General features: G+C 38.9%; 2 protein-coding genes across 2 annotated transcripts in view; one reads left to right on the plus strand and one right to left on the minus strand.

The window, feature by feature from the left end:
• The window catches only part of ppp1r11 (protein phosphatase 1, regulatory (inhibitor) subunit 11), a 34,334-nt gene extending 25,361 nt beyond the window's left edge, over positions 1 to 8,973 (plus strand). The window contains exon 3 of the mRNA XM_088010014.1: positions 3,734 to 8,973. Within this exon, the coding sequence (XP_087866140.1) occupies positions 3,734 to 3,918 (185 nt within the window). The 3' untranslated portion in view covers positions 3,919 to 8,973. The remainder of the gene's footprint in view (positions 1 to 3,733) is intronic.
• Positions 8,974 to 10,775: 1,802 nt separating this feature from the next.
• cunh6orf47 (chromosome unknown C6orf47 homolog) lies at positions 10,776 to 21,297 on the minus strand. Its single transcript, XM_088010013.1, has 3 exons — positions 21,068 to 21,297; positions 19,540 to 20,827; positions 10,776 to 13,617 (listed from the first exon to the last, which is right to left on the minus strand). The coding sequence occupies exon 2, from the start codon at positions 20,414 to 20,416 to the stop codon at positions 19,541 to 19,543; it is 876 nt and encodes a 291-aa protein (XP_087866139.1). The 5' UTR covers positions 20,417 to 20,827; positions 21,068 to 21,297; the 3' UTR covers positions 10,776 to 13,617; position 19,540.
• Positions 21,298 to 21,682: the final 385 nt, after the last annotated feature.

The raw sequence follows: 21,682 nt of genomic DNA on the forward strand, positions 1-21,682 counted from the left end.
GTTCACCAGGGTCAATCATAAAAAGTCTGGTGCAATTCGGATGATGCATTAGTGAATTAGAGACGATCGTAGACATATGGCGAGCATTGCAATTCGCTATTATGCCACGCCCACACAGTTCAACCAGCAGCCAAAATTCACAGAGTTCATCGTGTCATTTTATGTCAGTTGGCACAGCATTCAACCCATTTGAATCATAGAGTAAAAGTAAGACATCCAGCAGAAAAAACAAGTGACTTCCTGTTGGAAGGGGCGGGGCTTATGTGATGTCATCAATTGACAGACCATGTGAATGTGATCAGGGCTGGTCCATATGAGACATGGAAAGTCTGATGCAGCTCTGACCTGGCATTTGGAAGTTATTGCATATTCATGTTTCATGGAGAAAAGTCAAAGTTTGACACTTAGCCACATGTTTGATGTATGAGTATTCTTTTGATAACTTTTCATCTACAATGTCTCAATAGTGTGCTGAGTTAGTTTGAAGTCTGTATCTCAAAAGCTGTAGGATGAGTTTGATCAGATGCAATGTGTATGAAAAACAGGAAATGTCGGGTTTTATCCAAAATGTCCGACTTCCTGTTGGGTTTGCACCATGGGTCCAAGAGACTTTTTTGTACATCCTGAGAAGATACACATGTGTACCCAGTTTCATATTTCAAGGTTAAAACATGGCTTGGGGCTGATCATTAAAAAAATTCTAGGGGGCGCTGTAGAGAAATTAGGCCACGCCCATCAACGACTGTTATGGATTCCTGTTCGGGGATGGATAAGGATGCATCCTAGTGAGATTGGTCCAGCTGGACTCAAAATTGTGGAATCTAGAGCCAATTGTATAGCAATGGCGTTAAAGGTCACTTCGCCACGCCACCATGCCCACCTCCTCCATCAAAACAAACGGGGTTGGAATCCACATTACACCAACATGTTTTCTGTCTGTGGACACAGTTTCATCTTGACTAGGTCAAAGGGGTCAGAAAGGGACCGTTCAGAGTAAAACATGACACTTCCTGTTCTCAGGGGGCGTGGCCTAAGTGATGTCATCATTTGACCATTGGGTATTGTAGGGCACCCGATGATGATCAATCACTGAAAGTTTGGTGCCTCTCTGAGGTTTTGTGTAAGAGTTATAACAGTTTCGTGTTTCATGGCGAATAGGTGAACTTTGACCCCAGGAAACCCCCCTTTATCAGGCACGAAAACGCAAACCTTTGATAACTTTTAATTGGCCATGCCTTATGAACGATCTGACCGAGTTTGAAGCCGATCGATCGAAATCCCTAGGAGGAGTTTCATCAAATGTGAAGCTTGTAAACGGCCAAAATGGTGTCAAAATATGAACTTCAATCCAAAATGGCCAACTTCCTGTCGTACTTGCACTATGACAATAATTGTAAATTCTGAGTGTCTTGGGGAGCTCTACAAGTGTACCAAATTTCATGTCTCTACAATAAAGTAAGGTAATAAGAAAGGGTCTTCTGAAAGTTGCTAGGTGGCGCCGTTGAGCAGTTTCTTTTGTGATTTTTGCATTGACCTTAAAATACGTAAATTTTTCACAGTCTCGACGCGCCCGCCAAGTTTGGTGAGTTTTTGAATATGATAAAGCCTCCAAAAAGCCTATTTATTTATTGAAGCATAATACTTTTCAGCACAATTTCAATAGGCCTTCGCAGCGCTTAGCTGCTCGAGCCTAATAAGACACGTACCTCATATGTATTAGGTGACAAACTTCGGCTTCTTTTTAAAAAGGAGGTCTGGCCGTTGTAACTTGTTAGGTTGGCCCCACAAGATGGAAGATTTCTTCTTCACCAACACACTGCACGCCTGTTCGTGCACTGCTGCCTCTCACTGGTGGAGATGGTGTATTGCACCACTTTTAAACAGCCTTAAATAATGTTTCAAATGCTAAGTTCATAAGTGCTTTGTAGACATCTTGTTGTAAAACTTTAGGATCAATTAAATTAAGAAATTTAAGACTAAACAAAATGGCAGAGCAATATAATATTACCACATAAGGCTAATTTTTATAGTTTAATCGGTAATACTTTTATAACAAATTTATAAAAATTTGTTATAAAAGAATAGTGCAGGTCCAACTATTCTTTACACCATTTATTCATCCTTGCATGCTTATAGAAGTTGTGACTTTCCAGTGGGAAGTGTGGTGTTTTTTGGTTCATGATTTCTTGGTTCAAGAAATCATGAACCAAGGATCATGATTTCTTGGTTAATGTCAAGTTGTCATAACAAAGACATTTTGAATAATGTCAACTTTGTATTAAAAGTGTCATAATTTACCGAATGACACTTTATGACAACAGTCATAAATATTCATGAAGACTTATTCATGTTTATGACAGTGTCATGTCAGCCTTATTCACACCCCTTCAAATACAGTGTTCCGCACCTTTTAAATAAAATATATAATTATTATTATAAATACTTAAACTGCTTCAAACAAGGACGTTGCCATGGTTATTGCTTCAGGTGGTGGCAGACTTCCCGGTATTTATACTAATTTGCATGTGTATTTGTGGGTGGCGACAGGGCGGACCAGCAGCTGCGCTCCATTTCCCCCAAATTAGGATTTATAGCGGAAAGTTGCGTGGCCACGTGTGTGTGCACGGCTTTATGCATCCAATTTTTTTTGTGCGCCGCACTTTTCTAAATTTTAACGTACGCAAAGTTTTAGTATGAAAACTGTGCAGTCTTTTATGCATGAGGCCCCAGAACGGGATCTCCACCACAACCTGGCAGTAATAATGTGGCAAAAACAGGAATTTGAAGAACATATTTCATTAAAATGACAATAATTTCCATCTTTTTACCATGTCTCAGTAAGAAATAAAAAAGTCCAAAATCGCTATGGTTTAAAAAGTTTATTTAAAGTTAAGGACTTACCATGATGAGAACTGGAGCTTTTACTGGGTGCACTAGTGTGTCATTTCAGTGATTAGTCAGAGGAAGATGTTAGCATGTTAGTATGAACACATACAGATTGTGGGCGATGCCACTAATCGATGAGAATAGTGGAGAAAAAGGCTTCAATTTGCAAGGAATCATAAAAATTGAAGGAAAATGATGTGGTCTGAGTTCAGATTGACCCTCTTCTAGAATCATTGGTACATCAGGGTAAGAAGAGAGGCAGATGAAGTGATGATCCATCATTCCTAGTGTCTACTGTAGCAGCCTGTGAAGGCAGCACTGGGCTCTGGAGTCACTGTACTTGGTCAGGTTCAGCTTCAGCAACATTGTGAGGTTGGCTGACTACCTGGAGTTCAGGAATGCCCAGGTTGTTCCATCAGTGGCTTTTCTTTTCCCTGATGTCTTGAGCATATTCCAGGAAGGAAGTGATTCAAGGAGCAGGACACATCAGAGTTCACACCTCAACTCAGTGAGAATCTCTGGGATGTGCTGGAGAAGGCTTTATATTGTGGTCAGATTGTCCCATCACCAATATAAGACCATGGTGAAAGATGAATACAACACTAGATGGAAATAAATCTTGTGATGTTGCAGAAACTTATCAGAACAATACCACAGCGAATGTTGTCCCAAAAAATATAATTGTCAACTTTTGAGGGGGTTTTTTGGAGAAGGTGGGGGGTATTTGTGTTGTAGTGATACTAAATTTGTCACTTATTGAGTATTTTATATGAGCACATCTTGGCTGTAAAATGTGGTATTGTTGTTTTTTATATCCATCCTGATCCAGCTGCATGTTGTGTTCCAGGCTGCTGTATTTATGAAAAGCCCAGACAGTTTGGAGAATCGTCCTCTGAAAGTGAGGGAGATGATGACGACGAAGGCTGTGGAAGTGCTAACTGCATCCTGGGCCACGGCAGGAAAGGACATGGACAGAGGCCTGATGAAGGAACCAGAGCACCTCCAAGCTCTGGAGGGACACACAACCATTAACGTGCAACACAAAGTGTGTTTGGGAGGGTTCCATCTTACAAACTGCTCTGTTGTTTAAGTTTAGTTTCCTCACAGAGCTACAGACAAACCTGAAGTCAGAAAGTTCCAGCTGCTGGAGCACAGCTTCAACCTCTTTACTGCTGCTCTGCTCAAAAGCAGAGAGCATCATTAGTAGGGCGTTACTATTAAATCATCTTTCCCTCAGCAGCTCAGTAGTTTGAGATGAGCTACTTATAAAATGAGCAGCTCATTTTATGAGTAGCTCAGAGTAATTAAATGTTTGATAATGGATTGTTTGTGTTTCTGCATGATTTCACTCTCTAAGACAAGATTCCTGAGACTTGCTCAGTTTAAACCAGTGTCGGCAGGAACAAAAGGCACACATCCAAAACTGTGGCTGCTGCATTTTCATTGCATGAATATACTGATAGAATGTTTTTTCTCTTTTCATTCCTTTTCTTGTTAGATTCTCAATCCACTGCTTTTAAACATACATTAGCCTCAAATGTTGTTGGCTGTGTGGATATAAATTGAGATAATGAGATGAAAACTTGTTATTCTGGCAAAGTTTTATGTAAAGCAGTTGTTCTGACTGTAATATGTTAGAAAACAGAGAACGTTCAGTTGCTGTTCAGCACATTAGTGCATGCAGTAATTTACTTTTAACTGATTAAACTGTTATAAAACCACAGTTGTGTGCAAAAATGTTGTTTTTTCAGAGATTTAGCAATTTTTAACACTTCTGGAAAGTTATTATAAGATCCATGCAGATCTAGAAACTCACTTTGTCATTTCAGCAAAATATTGAGCCATGCTGCATATCTCCAGCAGCTCAACGGACTTTCTGACTGTAAGGTGTCTGAAACAAACCATGGTGTGAGATGGATGGGCTGCAGGTCCCATTATACACTACTGACGGCATTGTAATTCTATTTATTTGCTGGTCTCAGTTTATGCTGTTTTTTCTTGGGTATTAACCCATGTATTAACATGCAAGTCCATTATATTTTGATGTGGATTTGCTTTACTGTCTTTCCGCAAGTACGGGAAATTGAACAGACTGGACATACACAGACCTATAATATCGTGAGCAGTATTTACCGTTTCTCTCACTGAAAGCAATGACGGTTTCTGTTGTCTCCACCTAACATAAAAGCATACTAAACATAATTAAAAGTCAGTTTTTAATAATTTATTTTTGGGTTTGTTTTAGAAAGAACTTTATATTTACCTACACATACAGATATTTTATATCTTCAGTTCATTTAAGTTCATAAGATGACAATGAGCAAAGTTGGTTTGCTTTCTTGCCCCTGGTCAAAACCATCTGTAGTGCTCTCAAAACAAGGCATGATCTAGTTGAACAATATTTACTTGATTCATTTCTTATTAAAATAATATTTTTGGACATTTGTCATAGCAGCAAGACCTGAGGGCAGTGTTGTGGTACTCGAGATCGGTCTTGGTCTCGAGTCCGGTCTTAAGACCGTTTTCTGATGGTCTCGGTCTCGTCTCGGACTCGACCGTATTTGGTCTCGGTCTTGTCTCGGTCTCGGGCTCTGAGGACTCGGCATTTTATTTCAAGACCAGTCGAGACCGCAACTGTGAAAATATCACTAAACGTGCAGCATACTGTCCAGTTTATTTGTTAACATCTTTGTTTTCAGTGGATGCAAAACTCACCGATTAAAATCCAAGCAACTACGTGTTTCTCCCCCTCCCCACCTTTCACTCGCACGCGGCGCTCCAGGACATGCGCAGTGGTTTTGTCTCAGCGGCAGAAAATGTTTGTCTAATCGTCAGTAATATAATAGCGCTGCATAAATAGTAAGAAATCCGATGGCCAGAGCTAACTCAGCAGCGCTTCGCTTTCAGAGACGATGGGGACAACGTCTAACTATTTTCGTCACTTAGAAAAGTAGCTCAAAGAAGGTAAGCCCCGTTAACGTGATGTTAGCAAAGCTAGCTGTACAGAGACACATAAGAATTTGTGATGAAAAAAAGTCACTCACTGCCTGAATTATTGTGCGGAGATGTTGACTGACCTGTCGCATATACAGGACAACGCTATGTCCAAAAGTCTGCAATATAGTGATGTGACATTCAGAAACAGTCGATTCTTCTCCACGGCTCTTTATTTATTAGATAGGACTGGAGTGTCACTCACTGAGAGCCGTTGTTCTATCAGATTACCATACACTGTCAGAATAGCATACGTGCAGTGAGTACCATGCCAGCGCATGCGCCTTAAGAAGTCCGACCATCAGTGGAGTTGTCAGTTCAGCATATGCAACAAGTTATGACGAAAATAAGTCATTAAATTGTTTATAATATGACATAATATGATAACTAGATAGATATACATGCGTTGTCGTGGTTTCAAAGTGTATTTAAAGTAGGTCTGGCTGCAGCTGGATGCCATACAACTGTTAATAACCAAGTGTATGATGATCTACGTCATGATTCGATGTTGCTGATTAAATAAAATCATATGGTAATGACAGCGTATGCATGTCTGAGCTAAGCGTACGACTATCTGGCAACGTATGCTGATCTGACAGAACACTGTGAGTTCGTGTTAAGCGTATGACGATCTGACCTGACAGAACACCCGTTCTTTGTTCTAGTAATGCTCTGAGTACACTGCATCATTATTTAATTATGTACGTTGATATTTAAATGAACAAATAACTAAAACACAAGAACGAAAGGGCACGCAGAGCATGCACATTGCTCTTTGTTTTTGTTCAAAGTGGCAGCTGTAATGTCTGCCATGGTGTCAGACTATCTGGCTTCATGTACTGGGAGAGAGAGTGAGAACAGTCACGATGAGCGCCTTCTGTTTGGTTACTTCTTGCTTGTTGCTCCTTGGTCAGTGTTCATAGTTGAGTGTTATTTACCATCAGGGCATTGCCTCAATTGCTATGTTTAATGGTGCAACAGTGGGATTCTTATGAGCAATATGGGCAAATTCCCAGGGTGTTATGTTTTTAGGGATGGCACGAGACCATCACACATTGTAACACAGAAATGGAATATTTAATATTGGTAAAATGTATTAAGTATTTAATATCTAGGTGTTTTTATGGGAATATGGATCTTTCAGATTATTCTGAGAAGCAATTTCGATCATATTTTACATTTTATTGTGTCATGTAGCACGGGCCGCTGGTCTTGGTCTTGACTCGGTCTCGACTTTCCTCGGTCTTGGTCTTGACTTGGTCTCGGACCCCAAAAGTCTTGGTCTTGTCTCGGTCTCGATACACTCTGGTCTTGGTCTTGTCTTGGTCTCGGGTTAGGTGGTCTTGAACACAACACTGCCTGAGGGAAAAATGCATTCTGACTCAGATAAAGGTTGCTTTTTATTCCCATCCAACCACTGCACTGAAAAAACACACTTCCATTGGCATCAAGCAACTCATTGCAAGTTTAAATTTTGAACTGCAACTGAAGAACTTTCAGAAAATCAAAATAATGTTGGTAAGTTGGACTTAATCAGACCGGAACACTGGTCTTTCCATAACTGATGACAATCTATTTTTTTAGTTTTGCAATAATAAATAAAATTGTTTTTGGGAGAGAAAAATGTTAGAAAATATCTTTTTCTTTTTGTATGTAAGCATATATTCCTGTGATTAAAAGCTACTGTTAATTCAGTTTTACCTACTGCCATATAACCTCTGCTTACAGAGCTACCAAATGCACACATCAGTTTTTATGTTTGTGTTTTATTTTTTATGTAAATCAGTTTTTATTAAACATGGCATAAGCTTTGTATTTGTGAAATTCTGAATTGTGATATGCATCAAACCAGAAATATCCAGGGAGTTTCTGAGCAGTTTTCATTTTTTCAGCCCTAGTGCTTAACGTATGTCTTGATTTCAATTCTCAACTAGTGGTCATTATATTTCTAATAAAGTTCAAAAGGAATTTAGTTTGAGCTCCAGTGCTCATGTTAGTTTCTGTTGGGTGCAGGACGATTAATTGAATACTTATTTTTTTAGTCCAACTGCTTCTTAGGGACATGCAGTTGAGGCCTTTAGTTGTGATTTTGGCTCAATTTCATCAGATGCAGATGAATGGAATCACTGAGACGAGCAGCTGATTGCTTTTGCTTACATTCTAATAACCAGTCTTTGTAAGTTTTAGTTAGTTGATAATAGTTTACTAAACTTAGTGGCTCATCTCTTTCAAATATAAAAAATGTTTTAAACTAGCATGAAGAAGGAAGGTCAAACCTAATTTAAATAATGAAAAATTCTAACTGTAAGGTCTGTCAGTAAATAATCATTAAATTCATGTTGAATTTGGATTAAATCTGAGGAAAACTCATTGTGTCCACCAGTTTAACAGGATTTTAATTGAGCAGCGATTTGGAGGGGGAGTTTGGATGTTTACAAGTAATATAAAGAATGTGTGACCAGGAAGTATCTGTCATGTTTGTTTCACTTCTAAAATGACAAACTTGTAGGCTGCCATCAGAGTATTTCTCTACCACCAACAAGCAGTAGAGAAATACTCTGCACCTCTACACTCTATATGATGATAACACGAGATTGTGTTTTTAGTGCTGTGCTTTACAGATTTTCTGAGTTTTATTACTGTGACTTGAATAAACAAAGATCCTTCAATGAACTAGTGGAACTCTAGAATAGATTTCTGCATTCAGAACAGAAGGAAAGGTCTGACTGCTTCTTTGTTTCTCTGCTTTGACAAATGTCACAGCAGAGAATGACTGTCGTTACCATTTTCCTCTTTGCACAGTTTGATATGTGAGGCTATGTCGGCTCATTTATATCACTTTCTGTACCATCTCTACAAACTGACTTCAGTACATACATCATTCTTGTACTGGTAACTCACCTTCCTGTATATCTTGTTAGTATAAAGAAGGAGATATAATGTGAAATCAATTTTTGAGCTGTGATTAAAGTTACAACATATGTATCAACATGTTCCCTCTGGTATCATGACATAAACAAAAGATCATTTTCAACTTATCCCAAAATGGTGTGAATCATGATGAACCATAATAAAATTGTTTCAGTCCTCTGACTTCTAGTATCAATGTTACAAAGCTTCTGCATAAGATAAAAATACAGCAGATAAAACTCTTTATAGAGGCACTTGCTTATTAAAACTAAAATAATCTCACAATCAATATGGCTTATGTGTTTACATTTTGTCACGTTTGTTCTTGGTTTAATACAAGTTCATTGTTAGTTCCATAGCATATACAGAAGTATTCACCTTTTCACTTACATTCAGCATAATTTCTGTTGTCCGGTTTACGACATCATTGTACTATGAAAAGGAATTGGGAAGATCTTCTCACCTACACCTACATTCCATAAACCACCAGTTTTATGGAGGGATGCTCCAGTAGGCTTGCATTTTATCAACATGTTCATGCTATAAATTAACTACCTAATGTTCTGTACCATTTTGAGGCATTCCTGTCGTCAGCATTACAACATACAGTGAATACAAAGGGTCAACACACCTCTGTTCAAATGCCAGCTTTTCATGATGTAAAAAAAATTACTGCAACTCAAATAATTTCACATTTTTCCACCTTTAATGTGAAAAAAGTACAAAGAAATAGAGAAACAAACTGGAATCTTTCAAGGGGAAAAACAAAAAATAAAAAAAAATAACCTGGTTGCATAAATACAGGTCCTGGTCATAAAATCAGAATATCAGAAAAAAGGTTGATTTATGTCAGTAATTCCATTCAAAAAGTGAAACTTCCATGTAATATTTATTCATTACACACTGACTGATATATTTCAAATGACAACAAATGAAAACTCCTAATTCAGCACCTTAGAAAATTTGAATATTTTGAAAAGGGGCATTATTGAAGGTACCTGGTGCCACATACCTAATTAGTTCAAAACACACGTAAATGCCTTTAAATGGCCTCAGTCTAGTTTTTTAGGTTATTGTGGGAATGACTGCTGATTTGACAGTTGTCCAAAAGACCTTGTGCCATTGACACCTGGCACAAAAGAGTGCAAGTCACAAAAGCTCATGGCTGGCTGTTCACAGAGCTCTGTGTGCAAGCACATTCATAGAGAGGTGAAGAGAAGGAAAAGATGTAGTCGGGGAAAATAACATGGACAAGTAATCTGGATATGACCGCATCCTGGAGAGGATTGTGAAACAAAACCCATTTAAAAATGTGGGGAAGATTCACAAAGAGTGGACTGCAGCTGGAGTCGGTCCTTCAAGAACCACAAGACATGGGTTTCAGCTGTCACATTCCTTTTGTCAAGCCACTCTTAAACAACAGACTGGACTACTGCTGAATGATTCAAAGTTACGTTCTCTGATTGAAGTCAATTTTGTATTTCATTTGAAAATCAAGGTTCCCGAGTCTGGAGGAAGAGAGGAGAGGCACCGAATCCACGTTGCTTGAGGGCCAGTTAGTTTCCAGTCAGTGATGGTTTAGGGTACCATGTCATCTGCTTGTGTTGGTCATGTGTTTTCTGAGGTCCAAGGTCAATGCAGCCATCTACCAGAAAGTTTTAGAACACTTCATGCTTCCTGCTGCTGACCAACTTTATGAAGATGCAGATTTAATTTTCCAACAGAATTTGGCACGTACGTACAGTGCCAACGTTACCAGTACCTTGTTTAACAACCATGGCATCCCTGTTCTTAATTGGCCAGCAAACTCACCTGACCAAACCACATGGAAAATCTCTGAGGTATTGTGGAGAGGAAGTTTTTTTTTCTGCAGTATGTAACTTTAAAAGCTATGAATTTGCTTTTTTAAAAAATGGTCTGAAATATATATTTTTTCCACTTTATGTATAATTTCAATAACAGAAAATCAGAAACCAGAAAAGAAGTAAATCTAAAGAAAGATTGACTTTAATTACAAAGTATTCACATCTTTCATATGCAGATATTACAGAACAGCATAAAGCACATATTGTACTTCTATAAGGTCCATCAGGTAACTTCACAGTCCAGCCTATAGTGAGGCCCTCCCTATAGTGATCCACACTTGCAAGGTGCGATGGTGCTGTAAAAAAGTTCCACAACCACAAGCAAACATAAGAAAAAAAGGTTAGCATCGATAGACTCTTGGATGTTGTCTGTCCTAAAAGTATTGAAATAGTTGGGAGAAATTTAGGTGGAGAAAAGGCTACAATAAGCTCATCTGTGAGACAAATTTAAAGATTTACTTTAAATTTGCCTTCCAGTTTTACACAGGAACACTTACATTCACCTTTGGAATATTTATAGAACATGAAAAATACACTTTCTATAAGCAAGCCTTTTTGTGATTAAAAAAAAAGTCCAATAGAAATTCAAGGTACAGTGTATAACTAATAGTTTGCTACCATACATTACAAAAATTTAATCCAATTACTTTTGTGCTCAGGAAAATACTGAACACTAGTTTTTATTACCAACTTTATTGTGTATTATTGGCCCTGAAAACAATGACTTATAAGTAACTTTCACTGGACAGGCTTCAATGTCTTGCAAGCATCAACATAGTTCCAAATAATTCCATATCTTCAGACAAAAAAAGTAAAAGTGATGAGAGTAGAATCATGCAACAAAACCATATTATTTTATTAATTTCCATTTTAGTGCCTTTGAGTCAACATGAAGAATCAACAATACTTTAGTGTGCTGCTTGTTAGTTAAATAATTCTGAAAAAGACAAATGCATTACATTCAATAAAAACTGGTTTTGAGAGAACATGCGAAAATGAAACATTTAAGAACCAATACTTTAATATATTCAAAAATTAAGTTCAAGGCACCCTTTATAATGTTGAGAAGGCAGAATTTATTTCAGGTAAAGCCAGTTTCTCTGTAGCTTAGAAAACAATGAACCAATCCTTTATCCCCACATAATCTATATTGTTATTATAATCCAAATATGTAATCAATGGAAAGTAAAAGACATATTTAGATTATATGAACAGTATGTTTTGGAATGTGTGTACTGGATGCTCCAAATGCCTCATAGGTTTTCAATTCCTGAATTAAAGTCTGATATTCACAACAGCAAAGGTACCTTAACATGAAACCGCAGTCCAACAAAATACATCACAAGAAAAAAATCTAGATTGAAGTGTGTGGTGTTAAAGTTCCAATACCAAAGTGTGATAATAGGAAAAAATAAGATGTTCAAGACTAAGGCTCAACTGAATTGTTCCTCTTCTGTTAAACAGACTTTTAAAGCTGCAGTATGTAACTTTCATTTAAAAAAAAAAAACGTTTTGCTTGTTAAAATGGAAAAAAGAAAAGTTGTACATGTCTTGACAGTACGAGACAGATAACCTGTGAAAGAACTGATCCCCCCACCTCCTTCCTGTACTATTTGCATATGAAGAAATGCACTGCTTTCATTAAAAAACAAAGAGGAGTCTCTTAGCACTGTCAACCATGCTTGTGTATGCGCAACTCAATGTGCATACACAAGCACACTGTGTATGCACAATGTGTAAACAACTTGGCATTAAAGAAAAACTGTCTATCTGCTGGCATTGGTGGCCATGCTAACAAGCCTTGGCAGACTGTGCTCTTGAGTAGAAGATGTAGCAGAGAGTATTGCATGCACATGTGTGATTGACAGCACAGAGACCCTCCTCCAGGCTCTGATTGCTTGTTTCTGACAGTGGTTTTGGAAACACTGGAGAAGGCAGAGGAGCTTGATATTTCCAGATTGTCCGTCTCATACATACTGTCACCATGTCATGACAGTTTCAACAAATATAAGACATTTTTCAAGAAAGTTACATACCTTAGATGCACCATTATATTTTTCAGTACTACAACTTGTAGTGAGACTAAATATGCAGTTAGTACTTCCCAAATTCACCTTCAGTAGATCCTCTGCTTAGCAGTACTAAAATGTCTTAATTGTATGTCACTTGGGAGGGAAAGCAAGATCAATAAGAGACAAGGTGATGATTTAAATTTGGAGTGTATGTTGTGCGTCTTATGATTTTTTCCTGTTAATTTGTTTCAATTTCAAATCTTACAGCTGGTTCATCACAGTGGCTCTTAACAGTCTACAAACCTGTTACATCAGCAGGGTTTTGTGATGTAGAGTGAGACGATGATAAATCATTTCAAACATTCTCCATCTTTAGCTTAAGCCATAATTTGCAGAGGGGACAAAGGATTTAACGGTGCAAAGAAAAAGATGGAACAAACAACTTCTGCAACTGGGTTATTGCACCTTTCATACTTTTCCTTTTAACACATTTGTTTATTGTCCACTGGAACTGTGCAGAACATTTTATGTGTTACAATATTTAAATGATTTACCATGATCATATTTTTCACATCACAATAATGGGTATTTTAATCAGAGGAAGTAGACTTTTGAGAGCCACTGAATACAATGAGAAAAGTAATAGACAACAAATTAAATGTAAATACCAGTACAGCCACCAAGTCCTGGCTATTTGACATACAGTAGCGTTCTCATATATACCCAGCATTCTCAGCATTTACAGTTGTATAATAAACATTCACGGTGATGAGTAGATGTTTGCAGAATACAGATTCTATTTAAGGCAAAACAAAGAGAAACAACTTCTCCAAACTAAATCAGAGTGAACTATGATTATAACTAATGAATTTAGTGGTATACACAATCTGTCAGTGTCTGTGGAGTCAAACATTTGGAGAAAGGCTGAAGCAGCTGAACTCCTTTATCATCTGTGGAAAAGACAAATTTCATGGATGAAAACACAATTAGTCTGCAGCAGAGTCCAGAAGAGTTCAAGAAAGGTATAAAGGTCAACATCCTTTTCAGCATTTAAATCAGGAAACCTAAACTGATTACAACTGCTGACACACTTCAATTCTCTACATATTCATTTGTTGCTTTTGGTACATTAAATAAATCAACAAATGAATCTACCAGTGCTTTGTAGAGTCTGGGTTTAAAAATAGCTTCCCTAATTAGAACCATACCACGTGGTTACAGCTAAAAGACAATAAATTGAAGGACTGTAGATATTATATAAATCTACAGATTTTAGAAGCTGAAGTTTAGAAAACTTCTGTTTTAATAAAGGTTTACTTGGCTGGTCCTTTGTTGTTTAGACCAACTGTTACTAAAATGACCACTGTTCTGTAAACCTTATATCTCTATTGGATATTCTCATATCCAACTCTTTAAATTATTGATAGACTGTCAATTGTTCTTTATCGAGGGAAGGCATGAGATAAATATAAATTATGTTTAACATTTCCACAGATGTTTGTAAAGTGGTGCATGAATGTACTATGGTAAGCAACTTGATTTTTACTCTGTTCAATGTTTTTGCTCAATTTAGTTCAATAATGCCATCTGTTACAGTTCCACAGTAATTAAGTGATGATCATTTTAAGGTGTTTGGCCACACTTTTTACAAATTTGTGTTGTGACTTAGATACTTTAAAAAATATCCAATAATCTTGGCTACACCATGAGAGACTCTGCCCACAGTGATTATGCAAATATGATGCATTTCAAATACGTAGGAGTGGGATAAACCTCAAAAGCATTTGCATAAGCCGATGAAGTGAAAGAAAGTCATATCTGGAAAAATACTTGGACATAATTTCCTCTGTTTTCTTATCCATCACTGAGCACAACTGATGCAACAAAAACTACAGTTGATAGGTTTCCATCAGTTTATCAACTCCACAGGTGCTGGTCATAAAATTAGAATATCAAGAAAAGGGTGATTTAAATCAGTAATTCCATTCAAAAAGTGAAATTTGCTTATTCATTCATTACATACAGACTGATATATTTCAAATGTTTATTTATTTTAGTGTTGATGATCATCACTGATAGCTAATGAAAACTTCAAATTCAGTATCTAAGAAAATCTGAATATTGTGAAAAGATTCAATATTGAAGACCACTGCTGCCACAAACTAATCAGATAACACCTGCAAGCGCTTTTAAATTGTCTCTCAGTCAATCATGGGGATGACTGCTGACCTGACAGTTGTCCAAAAGATGACCTTTGACACCTAGCACAAGAGGGCAAGACTCAAAGGTCATTGCTAAAGAAGCCAAGTGTGTACAAAGCTCTGTGTGCAAGCACATTCATAGAGAGGTGAAGAGAAGGAAAAGATGTAGTCGGGGAAAATAACATGGACAAGTAATCTGGATATGACCGCATCCTGGAGAGGATTGTGAAACAAAACCCATTTAAAAATGTGGGGAAGATTCACAAAGAGTGGACTGCAGCTGGAGTCGGTCCTTCAAGAACCACAAGACATGGGTTTCAGCTGTCACATTCCTTTTGTCAAGCCACTCTTAAACAACAGACTGGACTACTGCTGAATGATTCAAAGTTACGTTCTCTGATTGAAGTCAATTTTGTATTTCATTTGAAAATCAAGGTTCCCGAGTCTGGAGGAAGAGAGGAGAGGCACCGAATCCACGTTGCTTGAGGGCCAGTTAGTTTCCAGTCAGTGATGGTTTAGGGTACCATGTCATCTGCTTGTGTTGGTCATGTGTTTTCTGAGGTCCAAGGTCAATGCAGCCATCTACCAGAAAGTTTTAGAACACTTCATGCTTCCTGCTGCTGACCAACTTTATGAAGATGCAGATTTAATTTTCCAACAGAATTTGGCACGTACGTACAGTGCCAACGTTACCAGTACCTTGTTTAACAACCATGGCATCCCTGTTCTTAATTGGCCAGCAAACTCACCTGACCAAACCACATGGAAAATCTCTGAGGTATTGTGGAGAGGAAGATGTGATTCTCCAGATCCAACAATTCAGAAGAGCTGAAGGTCACCATCAAAGCAACCTGGACTCTCATAATACCTTAGCAGTGTCACAGACTGATCAGCTCCATGTCTCACAGCATTCTCACATACTCTGGTGCAGAAGCTCTCTTCTTTCCGACTGAGTTCCACACTGGGGAACTGGATTCTGGACTTCCTGACCAACAGACCTCAGTCTGTCAGGATCCACAACATCTCCTCCTCCATCACTGGCTCACCGCAGGGCTGCGTGCTGAGCCTCCTTCTCTTCACTCTGCTGACGCATGACTGCTCAGCAAGACACCCCATATAGTGAAGTTTGCAGATGACGCATAACGAACAGTGATGAGTCCAAATACAGAAAGGAGGTGGAACACCTGATGCAGTGGTGCAGAGACAATAACCTCTGCATCAACGTGAAGAAGATCAAGGAGATGGTGGTGAATTTTAGAAGGGACAAGGATCCTCTTCAGCCCCGGAGAAGCAGTTGTGGAGGTGATCTCCAGCTACAGGTACCTGGGTGTGCCTGTATCCAGTGACCTCACCTGGAGTACCAACACCTCCAGTCTGGTCAGGAAGGCTCACCAGCATCTGTACTTCCTCAGGAAGGTGTGGGAACTCAGTCCTGAGGAGCTTCTATCGTTGTGTGGTGGAGAGCGTTCTCTGCACCTGCATCACCGTGTGGCACAGCAGCTGCACTGCTGCTGAGAGGACGGCTCTACAGCGGGTGGTCAAGGCTGCACAGAGGACTGGGGAGCACCTTCCCTCCACTTCAGACCTCTACACAGCACGATGCAGGAGGAGGGCCCTCATGAAGGACTCCACTCATCTTGCACACAGACAGCTTATTGTCTGTGTGCAATATTATTATTATTATTATTATTATTATTATTATAGCACACACACACACACACAGAGGCTGAGGAGCATCCAGAGCAAGACCACCAGGCTCAGGAACAGGTTCTTCCCTTCAGCCGTCAGATTGCTGAACTCAAGCTGCACCTAATTCAGCTTCACCTTATAAATTATTTGCAACACACACACTTTCTTTTAATAGACATATCCATATATCACATAAATTACTTTATTCTTTATTTGTGTAGTGTCGAGAAAAGTCGAGCTCATCCCACTTCCCCATGCTGGAGATTTTAGTTTAATAATAACAATAAATAAAGTTATCTTTAAAACTGATTACACAGGTGACATCAAGACCCAACAGTAGAGTCAGACGGTAATAAAATTAATCTGGTTGTGTGTGTTGTTATTGTGTCCTGCTTTAATTCTACTTTTTTCTATTTAATCATAAAAAAATCATAGTCTGACAGAAGGAGAGTTATGAAACAGGAAAAGCAGGTTTCCTGGAAAAAGAGGAAGTTTCCAGCCTGCAGTGATTAAAATAGTTCAGACTGCTCATTTTGGGCATTAAAGGTTTAAAGAATAAAATCTAAACATTTTGAGTAATTGGATAAAACCCAGAGTAAAATACTTGAATTAATAATGATAACTTATAATTAAGCTAATAATTAATATTGGTTGATGTTGGTTTGATTATAAGAATATTTAACACTTACTCTTACACTTATGGAAGTACTTAAAGGTGAAACAAGTAACTGTAACATGGTGTCAAATGATTAGAATAATGAATTATTCTTGGTTTCTTTTCAGAAATGTCTGTAAGAACTCACATTATGATTATAAGAGTAACTAATAAGTAATGGTTATTATAATATAAGTGAATGCTAAACCAGATAAACTAAAAGGTTATAAATGTGATTTTGACATTGAACTGGAAATGGTGTAAAATGTGTAACTGTAACTAAAGGTCACTGATGTTGTGTTGGAGGTAGATGGTAGGTGAAAGGTCAGGTGGAAAGAGGAACTGATGGGAGAGCGGAGGTATCCAACGCCTTATTGCTAAACTTCAACTTACCTAAGAGAAGGTTAGACACAAGAGGACTGTTGAGCAACCTGGGACACTGGTACAGACATCAGGTCATGTCCAAAGATGGTGATGAATATGAGATTATCGGTCCAAGCAGTCAGCCAATGAGACAAAGCTAGCCAATGCAAATGCACCAAAAGGGTGGGTATATCCTATATAAGGTGAGTGCAAAGAGGAGTCTTTGGTTGGATCCTTCAGGCAGCTTCGAGCCAAGATCGAGATGGACAAAGAACTCTGCAGCTGAAGAAGAGCCGGGGCCACAGAACCGAAGACTGTTCTGCACATGGGGACCAACCCGTTAGCCCCGCAACATGTGGCTTCAAATTGCACTTTTCTCAGCTGGGTTCGAGACCCCAAAGACAAAGACCAAGGCAAAGATGAAGATAAAGACAAAGGCAAAGAACAAAGGCAAAGAGGAAGAACTGGTGTGTTCCTTCCATGAGACCAGCCCTTCTACATCTCGAGAGACCAGAAAGATCGTGAGACGAGGAGAAAGGAGCTACAGAGCTGCAAGACAAGAAGGAGAGGGCCGCTACGAGCATGAGGAAGTCACCCTGAGGCCCGAGACCTGCCGCTCTGACTCAGTACTCTTCCTGTACTGGGAGCCTCCTGCTGCTGCAACACCTTTTTCATCATCAGGCCAGTTCTGGGGTTCAAAATGCCAAACTCCGTCCGTCTCTCTCAAAGTTTTTCTTTTTTAGTTCACAGTGTCAGCATTAGGGAAAGATAGGCTAGATTATTGATTTTACTTATTTGATTATTTCTGCTACTGATTTAAGCTGTACTGACCCTTGCAAAACTGCCTTACTAATAAAATAATTAGCATTAAGAAAATCTAAAAGATGTTGTGGACATTCAGTTAATGAGTCACCTTAAAGTTCTTTGATGGTTGTAAAATAGCTATGAAGTTTGATTCTGGGAGGAGAAAGTGGAAAATGTTTTATAGGTTGCTTTTAGCCAAAACTAAAACAACACCCTTGGGACTCGCCCGAGTCACTAAAACCAACCTGGTTCAATAACAAGTGCAAGTTGTAATAAGAGAAAGAGCGACCGTTAACAGGTGTGCTCTGTGAAACTAGCTGATTCTGGGCTGCTTTATCTGGCTAATTCACAGGGTGAAAAAGGGTGGGACATCTGGATGAAGGTCGTCAGAAACCAGGCTAGTCTTTCTCGCACCCAGCTTAAACAGAGTTTACTTCAGTTCTGGGTAGGGTAAATCTCGGCAGATTTAGGAAACTCAATTCACCCGTTAGACGGAGAGCTGGGAGCAACATCTCCCTCCTCTCAGAAGAGGAAGTAGAGAGAGAGAAGGGGGGGGGGTGTTGTGCAACAACAGTAGTCCGAATTTCATACCATAAACAAGCAAAGGTGATAAAAACTTCTTGAATCCTTGAATTGCTGCAGTAATCTAGGGACAAGGAGCCCCAACTAAGTACTGAGTGCTGTACATGCTAATACTTTTCAGTTGGCCAATATTTCTAAAATTCCTTTTTTTCTATTTTTCTTAATATTCTAATTTTCTGAGATACTGAATTTGGGCTTTTCATTAGTTGTGAGTTATAAACGTCAACATTAAAAGAAATAAACAATTGAAATATATCAGTCTGTGTGTAACTAACATCCAAGTTTGACTTTTTGACCGGAACTGCTGACATAAATCAACTTTTTCATGACATTTTAATTTGATGGCCTTCACCTGTAATGTCTTCATGTCTGATGACATGAAGACAGACATTAGCTGCTACACACGTTGCTTGTCACATGAGTCATGACTGAAAGTTGACTGGTAAGTCTCACTGCAAACAGTACACGAGAAAGAAATTATAGCGTTGTACTGCTTCAGTTTTACTCTGTGTATTAAAAATAGACTGATAGGTAACATTTATTTTAGGCAGAATTTGAACATTTCAGAAGAAGCTCACCTTAGGCTAAGCTCGTCTTCAGCAGTTCCTTAGAAAAAAACTTATCTCCATTGTCTGCAGTGTCTTTCTTTTCACCAGTCTCTTTCACCTCCTGGATATTTTCTTTATCTTCTTCCACTCCAAGAATTACACTTTGTCGTACACTGACAGAGATCACCAATGCTTGTATGATGCCATAGATCAAAGCAAACTGAGGGAGATACTCCTGAATCAACCACAGCAATCCTGCCATTCCAGCTGTTGAGACAAAAAACATGGCCATGCCATGAAACCACAGCCTCAGAGCTCCCTGGACACCAAACACCTCCAGGATCAGTTTGGCAGGAGGGGACACAGTCCACAGGAAGGCAACTACGAATAGGTCAAACAAATGCCGAAGGAAGTTGAAGCAAATTTCATAGTGCTCTGGTATAATCTCCAAATTCCAGCTATCTGTGAAAAATCTGAATGGAGAGGTCAGCTGAGAAGGAGTGGGAGATGGGGGAGGGGTTCCATAATCAGAAAAGTCCCCGTCAACATCACCTTGATCTCCCCTTCGACTATCACTTTTCCTTTGTCTCAGGCTGCTTTCAGCAGTTTTTCTTGACCACAGATATGATGTGGGGAGATATTTGCTCCACCACCTGGACACCTGTAGCTCTGTCTCTGGTTTTCCTGAGCCAAGATCTTCTATTTCCATGGGTTGCAATTTCTCCTGTGCCTCCCAGTACTCCTCTCCTAGAGCACTCTGGTCACTTCCTTTTCTCCACCCTCCCCACATCCAAGATCCCGAGTTACCTTTAGCATGCTGCTTTTGACACAACATTGGGGTATTTTGTGAGGTACAACTACCCCAGAAGCGCACCCACCCCCACACTCTTCCCACTATAGAAGACATTACTTATTAAAGGTTTAACCAAGACGAATTGGAGAGATAATCGCCCTCTGCAGTTTCTCTAATGCCAATATACCAAGAAGATTCAAGCCAGGGCAATAATAACGTTTCCGGGCCAAACACACCCACCCGTAAGGCGTGTTGAACCCGTTCAGCAATTCAAGAGGCGACTTGGCCTCTGTACATTGCTAAATCTGCCCTTGACAAGCAGTATCTCTCCTATACAAAGCCATCAGTCATGAGTTATAAACATAGCATTTTGCTATGTTTAACACTGTGGGCTCTCCAGGTTGTTTTCAGTAAGTCAGTAGACATCCAGCTAAGCTTATTCCCAGCTACTGTTCAATTTTGGGGTTTCGAGACGAACTTCCTGGACTCCCTGTATTCCGAAAGGTATTACTCCGAATCTCAAACCTGGAAAAAACAAAAACAAAACAGGAAATATTTGTAGTTTTAATAGTTTTGTTGTCTAGTACCACGTCAATATCAGAGCTACCAAGCTAGCGGCGTAAAAGACTTAATAATTGCCAACTAGCAATAAAGTTTTAGCCAGAAATGTCAAAGTTATATCAAATTTCCTCTTAAACCTTTACCCCTCAGGGTTTTATGTTCTTTAAGTGTAGCTAATATGTTAATAAAGCGCCAAATCTTTACCTTTTCGGCCAGGTTAGCTTATCACATCTGCTGCTGCCCTTGTACGCTTTCCCTCAGATAGCTCAGTTACATTCTTAACATATGGGCCGTGTAGTTTTAAAGTGCCTGAAGTCGAAGAGAAACTAGTCAACCTGAAGAAGACTGATGCCACGCATTTCCAACTAGAGAGGTCTACTGCCTTACAGAAGAAAGACGACGCAACAGATTAACCTTCAAAATAAAAGTCACCGGAAGACCGTGTGGCATGAAATCCAGAACATATAAACTCTTAACCCCAAATGCAAAGATTACAGTTTAGTCAAAGGTTGCGTTTAAGTCACTATTAACTTAACGTCTTAGACTGAAATATCTTGGTTAAACTTGCAGGAGCTTAAAAACGCAGGACAGACCGTCTTGTTTATAAAAATATGAATAGTTCAAATTCAAAAATACTGTATTAATCCTAAAAGGAAATTAAATGTTTATCTCAATTTGAAAATTTTCAGTTATTGTAAATATTGATGGCTGTGGGCAGGAAAGGTTTTTCACAGACAGTTTGACTAAGACAGCCTCATAAGAGGAGGGTCAGAGTTTTCCATAATCTTCTTGATTTTATGAAGAATCCTTCTTTGTATC

Source organism: Poecilia mexicana, unplaced genomic scaffold (genome assembly GCF_051168715.1).
Source record: "Poecilia mexicana isolate PSO_F unplaced genomic scaffold, ASM5116871v1 scaffold_11, whole genome shotgun sequence".
Lineage (NCBI taxonomy): Eukaryota > Metazoa > Chordata > Actinopteri > Cyprinodontiformes > Poeciliidae > Poecilia > Poecilia mexicana.

What these genes read in the sequence shown, in the direction of transcription:
- cunh6orf47 (XM_088010013.1), bottom strand. Translation starts at nt 20,416, where the DNA reads ATGTCTTCTATAGTGGGAAGAGTGTGGGGGTGGGTGCGCTTCTGGGGT.